We start from the raw sequence: 11,961 nt of genomic DNA, 5'->3' as shown, positions 1-11,961 counted from the left end.
CTTTCCTCCACGTCAATCTAATACACGACAGCAGGTAAAGAAGTACGTTTGTGTAAATTTGCAATATCTCGGACTATAAAGTTCAACGTATTTTTATGGAAGTTTGCAAATTGTTTCAAGTGAAGACAACTTCTAAATAGGCTTGATCGATCCAGATATGTATTACTATTATCACCATTGATACGGTATAAGCAGTCAGTGAACCATGAAAGTTTGCGGCTTGATTGAAGCTAGTTGTATATCCGCGACAGTCGCATAAAGAAGCAGTACATCAACCTCACTGCTTGTTATTGTCACCAAAGACTTCACAGTCATTCAAAGACAGATTCCAACGCAAAATGGTAAGCAAAAATTTTGATTTGTCAAAAAATATGACTAGTTATTCACATATACAGCTGTAATTGTGAGCTGAATTATTAAGTTTTATAGTAGTAAATGGTTTTACCTGTTTTATCAAGTCTTATTGCAAAAGTGCTGCTGGCACTATTTGGATAATATCATGCTTTATCAGTATAGATCAGGATTTTCAACAATTCTTTTTGTTGGAAGTAGTGCGGTTAGTTTACAAAAACAAGAAAATAACTTTCTCTTGCTGTACTGTATTACATACAATGTACTGATAAACACCATTTTCTCTGTAGGCTGGATTTAGTGAAGATCAATTAGTCGGTAAGTGCTCTCTGTGTAATATCATATAGAAATTGTTTGCAAGCACTTGTGGTGGCTGTCAAATATTGTTATAGCATAGAGTTTGCAACTTATAGGTAAACACAGCCATTTTATATTTTACCTGATCTAATAACTTTCTACGAAACATCTAAAACCATTTAAGCTTGCATTCACACATCGTATGCTTATAATGGAATAGTGTTGCCGTTATACTTGTCTTTAGTTTAAAGCTCTCAGGCTAAATAGATGGCTTATCTTTGGCTATATATAGTAGCTTACACTTTTTCTTATGCTACACGTCAGCATCTTGTTCTATATTAAATATCAACACATATGTGAGATTCATTGCATTTTAAGGGTGGTAGGAAGTGCATTTTATCCCCTCCACCTTGATCAGAGTGTGCAAAGCTATTTGTTTTTATCTAAATGTTTTGACTTCAATGTTAAAGCGCTTGTCAGTATCTAGACAAGGGAGCTGGAAACTGGCAGCTGGTGTTAATTTTATCGTTATTCATATCATAAGGGGATGATGATAAAACAGGAATGTCCAAATTTGAAGTTTAGAAGGTGAATTGTCATTTTCCATTTTTGATCCTACAGTCTTGAGATAACCGTTTCACCTTTGTAGAGTACCAGGAGGTCTTTGGAATATTTGACAACAGGGGGGATGGAAAGGTACAGGTTAGTCTTATTGGAGAGTTGTTGAGGGCCTGTGGACAGAACCCGACTGAAGCTGAGTGGAAAAAGTTAGTTGGAGATGATCCAGGTGAGACTCTCAGAATGTCAGCAGTTAGCAGCAGCAGTTAGAGCACCGCAAGCAGTTTTTTCAAATTTATAAACTGGTTTTAAAAGAGTTTATTAGCTAAAAAACAGCGGTATGCGTTGTACTAACTTTTGGATGACTTCCAAGGTTGATGTCACTTGGCATCGCTGCCAACAAATGCAAGAATTGGTGTGGTTAATATCATTTCCTGAAAATGCTGATGGAGAGAAACCTTGACAAATGCAAAAATAGTCATATAAACATCATTGTATGATATGTCTGTGATTCAGCTCATAGAAGTAAACCACATCGATGCATCCCTGTTTTCTTACTATCTGCCACAATAAACAGCATGGCTGATATTATTCACATGAATTTGTGAACCAACATGAGAGGCCAAATAAGGGCAAGACAGTTTCTCTTGCTAGACCTCTGGAGTAGACATACATGTACATTCCTGCCAGTGGGCCTTGTAGGTATTCTATGAATGCTTACTTTGCGCTTGTCTGGGATTGCTTATTAGCCTTCCACTGTTTCTGACCGTCGCTCTGTGTATTCAGTGACTTATAGAGAGGTGAATGCTTTTAAAGCACTATTGTCACGCAGCTAGCTATATACTGTTATGGCTCGCTAGACACACGCCAGTTGGCTATGACTCAGTCAATGTCTGCCTATATCGAATGATTTTCTCCGCTTCAATAATAACTTTGTGTTTGGCATATCAAATGTGTTTCACAGACTAGCGTTATCAGTTGCATTTCATTGCTGACAGCGGTTGACAGTTATGGCTCATTCACATGGTTAATAGCGCTGACACAATAGCGATATCAACATATACAATTCAAAACACAGCATTAAGGCTACTTGAAAGGAATGCACAAGGATGTGCGTCCCGGTTTTACGTGAACATTGTGCTGATGAAAGGCTGTAATGACACAAAATTAGTTTAAATTTTTTGTTTAGAACCTTACGCAACAGCAAATAAAGAAAAAACATGTTCAAAGGCCCTGCAACTAGCATACATAGAATCTAAAATCATACCAGCTGGCGTTGTTTTCAAATGTCTACTGAGATCTTATTCATGTTCATGAGCCCATTTGCATAGAGGCTATTAGGAGATTTCCTCTTCCATAATATTATGGGAGTCATGAATATAGGAAAATCACCAATAGACTGCCATTGTCATAGACATGTGCGCTGTTTCATGCCGAATAACCCGGAGATAGTTTCAGTATGACAATAAAGTTAATGATAAAATACTATTTCTATTGATGTTCACCTTTTTGCCAAGTGAGGATTTATGAAGTCACTAAGTTGATATGGTTTGTTTGATGTTTTGTGCCAGACTGTTCATCGTATGGTAGCTGATGCCTGTCTACCAGAAAAACGCACATATAGTCTAAGGGATGATATGTATATATATCTTTTTATTGGCATCAGTAACCATCAATAAAATGTTTTTTATTAAATGCCAAAAACAAAAATGAAAAGACAAATATCAGGAATAGTTGAGAGAGTTGAACAAACGCGTTTTAAAAATTGGTGATCTAATAGTATTGCGGAGGAGCCAGGATAGTGAATTGAAGGTTGTAGTAACAGAAAGGTTCATAAACCAGAATATACGATGGTGGATGTAGTATGTAGATGTCACGAAATAGAAAACCGATGTTAAGGTATGATATATAGGTCAGCTGCAGGTGGTGTGAGCTGAATAAAGCCCACTAGTGTATTCATGTGCTTAGTATTTTCGTCCGCTGCTTCAACATGATTGGATAGCTGATTGCTGGAGAATGTCGTAAAATGAAACCAAGAATGTACTAAAAGAAGATACTGTAGTTTGATTTATAATACAAACCCAACCACTCTGAAATAATATATGCCGATCCTGAATAAAAATTATTTCACATATAAAATTAATAAATACTAATACAAACCCAGCCGCTCTGAAATAATATATGCCGATTCTGAATAAAAATTGTTTCACAAATAAAATTATTATTAATACTAAAAATACAATTTATACTACAAGTGCACTTATAAAAAATGATTTCTATGAAGGTCAAGGACAAATTATGTCGCCCGTTTCTAGCACTATTAGTGTGCTTCGCTTAGCGTTCATTGCAAGGCAGCTGCTAGTGCTAGCGTTTCACAACTCCTGGTTCACCTCCAGTATGTCTCAAACCTTAGTCCTACTCACTGGTGCTTCTTCAGAATCCATGCGCATGGCTCACGCCTCATTGAGCCACTGAGGAGCCTTTACGTTTCCCATTTTTCAAACTTGCTGATAGTGATAAGCCCATCAGTATAATAAAGTTTTATCTGTATTATTGGATAATTATATTAACAGCGAGCACACTTCTCGCTTTTTAAAAAGTTGCCTGAAATAATCAGCTCTCCATGATGATGATTTAGTTCGCAGTTAATAAAAAGGAAGGGAGCAGTTAGAATCGTCTCAATTTCATTGGTCAAATTTTGTGTGGTTTGTCTCCGCAAAAAGGTGGCTTTTCAAAGATGGACATAGCAACTCGGAGGCATCAAGAGTGTAGGATAGAAACTAGCCTGTCTTGACAAGCTGTTGTTTTTGCGTAGTTGTCCCCCGTCGAGCGGCGAGCAACAACAGCTTGTCACAAGACGTACTGCACCTGATGCATCAGCTGCATTTATAGGGAGTTGTTCTCTTCCGTGTACCCGGCTTGGCCGCGATGTTATGTCGGTCGCTCCATTGGTAATCATAACGGATTTCACGCAAAAATTTATGTAGAAAAAAACAAGATTACAACGTTTAACCAAAGACCAGTTTTTGTGATAAACTTTAGTAGAACTTAAGAATAAAATAAACTCAAAATAAAATCCATAAGAGCAAATAAAACTGACATACAAAAATAGAAATAAAACTGACTGAGCGCACAAATAACATGTTTAGTCGCTGTTGTTGCCTAAGTTCTCAAATTCTTATAAAGTTTACTGCAGAGAGGGATCGCCAGTTAAACGTTCTTATCTTAATTTTTCTACATAAATTTTTGCGTGAAATCCATTATGATTACAAATGGAGCGACCGGAATAACATCGCAGCCCAGCCGCATAGACGGAAGAGAAAAACTCCTTATAAGTGCAGCTGATGCATCAGGTGCAGTACGTCTTGTGACAAGCTGTTGTTGCTCGCCGCTCGACGGTGGACAACTACGCAAAAACAACAGCTTGTCAAGACAGGCTAGATAGAAACAAGAGCTTTCTCATATAAATGTACATTGACAGCTTTCTGTTATGCTTGGTAGAGAAAAGGCTGACGTTTAACGAGTTCTTGCCCATGCTGAAGGATGCTGCGAAGAACCGAGACAGAACCCAAGCAGAAGACTTCATAGAAGGGTTTAAAGTGTTTGACAAAGAGCAGAATGGCCTGATCTCTACAGCAGAACTTCGGCATCTTATGACTAACCTCGGTAGGGTAACTCTATGATTTCTAACTTAACTCTATGATTTCATAACTTTATTATTTTTTAGTATTACTATGCGTTGCCTTTTCTCTTAGTTTAACTGCAATTCATGGATTATATACGCGCCATCATTAAACCCATCTGGTATCATAACTTGCGAGGTAACTTGTGATTTGAGTAGAAGTGTGATGATGACAAAAAAGTGTTGCAAAATACTAGTACCGGCAATAGCTTCACAACAACCATTCTGTGCATCACGCTGGAGGCGTATATAAATGTCATAATCAAATGAAATTTAAAATTTTTTTATTATAGTGGAACTTGTAATATAAATTGTATATTTTTTAGCATTAATTTTTAATAATTTTATTTGTCATTTAACTATTTATTAAGAATGGCATTATATTACTTTAAAGTAGCCGAGTTTTATTATTGTAAGTCACATGACTTTCTTTTGGTACATTTTGGGTTTATTTTAGAGTACATTCTCCAACGGTTAGCTAGTCAATTACATATACATCGAAGCTGCAATTCAAAGTATCAACTGCTCCTTCCAGAGGCAAATACGCTAGTGTTCACTGCTCGCTTCTTTGCTACATCATCTTGCGAATTCGTTCGATAATTTTCTCGTATGCTGAGAGTGTCCTTTTCTAGAGCCTGAAAGTAACGAAAACCTTTACATATAAGTTCACACTACTAAAATTAACAAACAAGTTGACAGGCCCTTGACAGTCTGGACCAGACAGAGGGCGTGAAGGTCAGGAGATATTATAGTTCAAAGAAACCTGCAAGCTTCAGATTGGCTCATTTCTAACTTGGATGTCAGTTGACCTGCATTTAGCTACCAATGAGATTTGGCAAGTTACATCGGAAAATTCTTGGCTATAAGTAGGTCCAATTTCAACTGACAACTTTGTATCATTTATTTTTAAAAAAACGGTGGCTGCCTACAGCTTATCTATGTAGAATTTTCAATAGTCAGAACATCTTTTTGCTTTCTTCAAAATGATTAAACTAGTCGTTTTCATTGCCGTGCTTCCTTCAAATGATGAGGGCAATCTTACACCCCCCCCTTGTTATGAGTGAAACAAAAAAGGCTCAAAACATAATAAACAACAGACCTATTCTGGATAGCTGAAAACAATATGTTATTGGAAGGTCATTCTAAGGAGAGTCTAATGTTTTCACACAGCAACATGTAAAAACAACTCACTTTATGATCTTTGACTTTTTTGCCTCTTGTCTGCTATTATCTTATTAAAACCTGGTTTCTTATGATTGAAATACACCGATCATTTTCAGAATTGATGGCATTGCAGAATTTATTTTTGATATATAGAAAAGATGTATATTCAGATTTACCTAGCCAAGTGGTGCGACAACAAATACAGTTTTTTCGTTTTCACAATTGATTCTTACACCCCAAACAACAGCTTGACTGTTGTTTGGGGTGTAAGAATTTACACCCCTTTACAAGTACTTCCAACTGTAAAGCCCTGGAATGAACCATCTGTTGTTGTAAATTCATGCACAATAATTCTTTCCAGTGCATGAAACTATTTGCGCTATGTGCAGTCACAAGAATAAGCTAAAGCGTTAACAACCGGTATTTGACACGCGGCGACGGGTTATCTGCTTACATCTTGTCGGTGCCATAAACACACTTGACTGTTCTTACAGCTAGAGATAGTCTATTACCTAGCTAAGTGGGTCATTGCGCTTACATTGTTAAGAAACTTGACAAACAATGAAGTACTCTATCATGTTTGCTCTGCTCTAGTTTAATTATGATGATGGGGGTACTTATCTATTGAAGTGAGTAATATCAACAAAACATTTTTAATTTATCGCATAACTTGAGTATACAAGATAAAAGTGCGTGTTTTCTGGCCGGGTATAGTCAATGTTTTAGTAATCGGTTAAAATGGAATGCTGCCACTGGTAGTGCACAACTGTGTGATTGACCTTAGTAATATATTCGCTGCCAAGAGGTCAGCTGGCACACTATATTATATCAGAAGGCTAGAACTGAACTAAGCAGTGCATCACAATTGTTTAACCAACAATTGAGACCAAAAGTTCTTTTCTGTCAGCTCACGCAGTAAAATATTTGTGTAATAATAGATGTTTTCACAAATGTAACATATGTCAGCAACTATTCTCTTCTTTACTTCTGAGCAATTCAAATATGAGCCCCTCCTCGACCTACAGTTTGGCAATAACAAATGTGTTCAATAAATTAAACCTTTCTATGTAAAAGCAGTTGCATACCATCAAAGCGCACATTTATCATATTGGTAGCATATTGTTAGCAATAGTTTCTGTGTTTTACAATCGTTGCTGTCAGGGTCAATAGATGGATGTAAACTTTAATTCCACCAGTCAAGGTCGTTCAAAGTAAATTAGACCATGAAACAAAAATAAAGAATAGCAAAGTAAAATTATGTGTACTGGAAGAAAACCCCTTTTACATGTACATAACGCTGTTCTATAATGTGGATTGGCAAGGTGTTGGTGTGTGATATGCGGTGTTAGTGTTTTCCTAAGAAAGTAGGAATGTAATTTTTAAGCAGATTGGTGGTCTGGTAGGTATATGTTGTGCTATGTTATGAGTTGTGCACAGAGCAAGGGTAACTACCTACTAGGGCCAGACCTGAAACTAGAGGTCCCAAGCATCAACTCAGCCACGCGTGTGACAGTAACTACCTAATTGATCATAGTGTAAATGTATGGTAAATCATTCAGTCTAATTGGTATGGCATATTGCGGGTATTGCGGGTATTGCGTCAATCGGGTTGCGGGAACTTGGATAAACCATTTTATTATCTATGTTTTTTCTCATGTTGACCATATTTTTACTAGTTTTTGGAGAACTACATTGAAAGCTGTAGTGATAGCTATATAGCAGGGGTTGCGTGTGTAAAACTATTTCTAGGTTAGCTTTATAGTAAGTCTGTAACATTACTGTTCAATAAATGTCTTATTCCAAGGACTGAGATCACAACTCCTTACACTAACAATAGGTAATATCTGATGTTCAGCTGGTCCTTTTGGTGTCTTTCAATATTCTCCTTTATTTGATAACAAAGAGCGTATATTATTTGAGGTTGTTTGTTATATAATCACATTGATAATGTTTTTATAATCATTTTCTAATCCGTCTGTATGAACTCGATATATATAAAATTAATATTGTAAATATTATAAATAGGCCTATATATAAAATTAATATTGTCATAGTAAATTGTTTGCACCGTTGCTAAGTTGGTGGTACCAACAGCTTGTTTAGGGTTTCTCAAAATGGTGACTGCAGCAGCGACACCAATATGCTTGAGATATTTAGTGGAATTGTAACAATTTCTATCATAGATCTGTGACACGCATGATTGCACTGCTAGTCTTGTGAGTATCTCTACTTACGAGTTATTTCAGGAGAAAAAATTAAACGTGAAATCCTCACTTAGATGGAGGTACCAGCAGACTGTTTAGCATTTCTCAAGATGGTGGCTGCGACAGCGGCACCAACAGCTGTCTGATACTTTCTCAAAGGTGGCTGCAAGACCAGCACCAATATGATTGAGAAATTTAATAGAAGTGTAGCGATTACTATCATAAATGCATGACATGATTGCATTGCTGATCTTATGAGTGTCTAAGTATAACGATTACTATCATAGATTCATGACATGATCACACTGCTGGTCTTGTGGGTCTCTAAGTATGAATTATTTCAGGAGAAAAAATGACAGAAGAAGAAGTAGAGCTAATGTTTCAAGGTCATGAAGATGCACAAGGAAATATCAACTATGAAGGTACCATTTATTTCTGCCTTATATAATATGACATGTTCACATGAATCATTTAATAACTTTCAATATAGTTTTAACATTATTTTGTTTACATTTTCCATGGGTGAATTACTAGAAAACAGTATCTATTCTGACATAAGAGTTAGGACTATATTTTGATCATTGATTATATATCATTGATATATAATCAATGATCAATGCTCGAATATGTTAATAGTGCATAGACCTCTACCAGCTTTAAAAAGGTTAGGAAAGTTTTCTAACTTTGCCCTTAAAATACTTTTTTACCACTTTACTAACAAGTAATTCAAAGGGACTGCAAATAAATTCTAAATGATTGAACATGACTATATTATTATACACAAAGTGTGTGTGTATTTTATTTCACTAATTAGTAGGGATATACATGTAACATTAAACAAAATGAAGATATAGTTATAATATTGATACAGTTAAATAAAATAAATGAAAGCTTAGTTCCTACTTGTTAAGGTATGATGAGGCCCACATGCGCAGTAGCACTGCAGCTAGTCGAGGCGCTGGGCCGACAGGAATTGAGTGCAATTGAGTTTAGTCATCATCACTTGTGCTGTTTTTAGGAACACAAATGAGTATGGCTACTTTTGCAAATTAATTCACAAAATCCACTCACTACGCCATGGAAAGAAGCAAATAACTTTTTGTATCACCACAGCGTATTTTAGTAGCTGTTCGTCACACTAAAACATTGTCCGACATAATATTTTCAAAAATCAGTTGAAATACGTGTTCAGTATTAGAATTTTGTTTTTCTGATTACGAGTTACCGCCGCAGATAGTCTTTGCCCTGGCATAGGATTTACTGTGACCATTTTTTCATGAGATGTAGCTCTGGAGCAACTGTAGCTGGATGCTCTCCCTAACACCACTAATGGTTCTTATGGAACTCAAACTATCAACCTACTGGTCATAAGCCGATGTGCTACCATGGCAATAACTATTTCAGTGATTCCATTGTTCACTATTCTGTTTCAACGACAAACTCCTTCTAAATTGATAATTTAAATCATTTAACTAATTTGACTCAAATCCCTCACCTACTGATCGTAAATCAGCACTGAACCTCGGCTGCTTCTTGTGCCGTGGTCATGAGTTTCTGAACAAAAAACTTCCTGTGTCAAGAGTTTCAAGACGGAATAAGGTAACTTTGAGGCAGATGCTCTAGTCGACTTGGTAGCATTCACAGAACTAGATTGTATTCTTTTCTGGCCACGTGTTTGACTCACTGAAGAAGCAGGTCATGTAATGTTGCCCACTTGTGACAACTTTTTGCGAGTTATTAAACTGCATGTTTATTTACCATAGATATCTACAAGAGCTTTATATAACTGTGTCAGCTAAAATTTCTTCCTGTACTTTTCTTTAGCTACCTTCAATTGTACTGATGCTGATCACGCAAGGAGATATAATTTAACAAGTGCATTATAGAACCAAATACAATTTTTATTTGTTAAATTGCTTTTAATTGTGTCCAATAATGCACTGCAAAATATTTAATTTTATAAAACAAACATAAACTTCTTTGGATTAAGTAAAGCATGCCGATTGCAAAATCCTCGCCATTTTGAAGGTTTGTCATAATACAAGAAACACCCAAAAGCGTACGGTTGCTTATTTTTTATGATAAACAACGATCTATCAAATCGACCAATTAGAATGAAGGAAACCAATAACAAACTACAGTGGATGCTCTTTGTCAGTTTATGCGGCACGATCCTGCATTAAATGCTAATGAAATACTGCTGCATTTCCTGTGGCTGGACGCCAGAATCTCACTCGCACTTCTAAAACCCAAAAATCTTTTATTCAGGCTTTTTTCATTCTGCACTCTAATGTATCAAATTTTACAAGCGAAGGAGCGTGATGTTTAAAAACTTTAGGTTTTGATTATGCTTGGCCATCTTTTCAACCACTCTGTAATCATGGCATAGCAGCAATTATAAAGCGCAGACTCAATGACTGTGTAGTCTAGACTCTAGACGTTGGTCGTTGGATATGACTGAGCTCGCTATCAATATAGACTATTCATTAGAAAGGTGGTTGACTCATTATGCCAGTCTATGTTATATAATCTCCAAGCGAGGCTAGGCTACTCGTACCAAACATTTTTTAAGTCCACATGCACATGTATGTAGTTGTACTGCATATCCATTTACAGAGCTTGTCAATGCAGTGCTTCAAGGAGCATAACAGAGGTAAAATTTGTATGTTTCCTCATCGCACCGCTGTCTACCAAATAACTATTTTCTCGATTTCACTTTTCTAGATGTATATGTCTCGTTAATACACTCAACTATCATCATATTTTACCTTTCCAGCATGAGTTTGGACATCATTTTATTTCAATTATCAAATGTATTCCATCAGCCAAGAATGTATTTAATATTCTGTCATCCCATAATGCAGTAGATACGTCAGAGATTGACCATTATCACCAAGAGCTGAATACTCAATTCTGGTTGGTCACTGGTATAGCCAATACAAAATACTGAATCTATTGTAATCCTTACTACCTGTTTGTAGTTTGTTAGGTAAATATTTAGATGAGAATAAAAATAAATAGATTTTGAAAAAAGGTGAAACAAAGTTGAACATCAACTCTTAGACAAAGGAATACTATATTAGCAATATTATTGGCTAATTTGAATGACTACAATTGTCTAATACTGTTTCAAGGCTAATTTTAAGAACTTCTCTATTAAACCACAGAGTAACTCCTTTTGATCTCATCAAAGTTACTGAGGTTTTAGAATCAGGTCACACTAGGTCATCTTGATAACATTGGAATGCGTATTGTTTCCAGATTTTTAACATGCTATTAAAAATCCTTTTACTTCTATATATATTGTAGAGCTGATCGATCACGTTGTCTATGGAAGAACCTTGACCTCATAAACACGCTTATTTCGGATAAGCTTTGCAAGTTACAGCTGTATTTTTCCTATCATCAAATAACTCATTTGTAACTAGTCATGTAGGTTGTTTTAAGCTCCGAGTTCTTTCTGTTTCCTACTAACTTATAATTTTCAAAAGTCAGTCTGTGTCTATAATATGCAGAGTTGTCTTCTTCAAACATAATGTGATAACTCCACAAACTAAACTCCTAACATAATAGAGGAGTAACAACTTACTAATAGTTTTGCAATTGGTATGTCTGCATCTGCCATATGCATTTAATATTGTGCAAAAATACGTATCATAAAATATATATTGCTAAATAAAACATTGTCTGACAATAAAATACCGA

At 35.9% G+C, this 11,961-nt stretch overlaps 1 protein-coding gene across 1 annotated transcript; it reads left to right on the top strand.

Annotated features, from left to right (window-relative positions):
* The first annotated feature begins 209 nt into the window (after positions 1-209).
* On the top strand, positions 210-11,955 carry LOC137386883 (myosin-2 essential light chain-like). Its single transcript, XM_068073074.1, has 6 exons — positions 210-341; positions 642-669; positions 1,298-1,435; positions 4,708-4,872; positions 8,601-8,678; positions 11,566-11,955. Exons 1-6 carry the CDS (start codon positions 339-341, stop codon positions 11,607-11,609), a joined length of 456 nt encoding a protein of 151 aa, XP_067929175.1. The 5' UTR covers positions 210-338; the 3' UTR covers positions 11,610-11,955.
* Positions 11,956-11,961: the final 6 nt, after the last annotated feature.

The sequence above is a fragment of the Watersipora subatra genome, chromosome 2, assembly GCF_963576615.1.
Source record: "Watersipora subatra chromosome 2, tzWatSuba1.1, whole genome shotgun sequence".
In the NCBI taxonomy this organism is placed as follows: Eukaryota; Metazoa; Bryozoa; class Gymnolaemata; order Cheilostomatida; family Watersiporidae; genus Watersipora; species Watersipora subatra.
Note: the sequence above shows the minus strand (reverse complement) of the source record. Positions and strands in the feature narration are given on the sequence as shown.

What these genes read in the sequence shown, in the direction of transcription:
- LOC137386883 (XM_068073074.1), top strand. An exon ending in TAGTGAAGATCAATTAGTCG is followed by an intron (nt 670 to 1,297) that starts GTAAGTGCTCTC and finishes TCACCTTTGTAG; the next exon opens with AGTACCAGGAGGTCTTTGGA. An exon ending in GTTAGTTGGAGATGATCCAG is followed by an intron (nt 1,436 to 4,707) that starts GTGAGACTCTCA and finishes TATGCTTGGTAG; the next exon opens with AGAAAAGGCTGACGTTTAAC.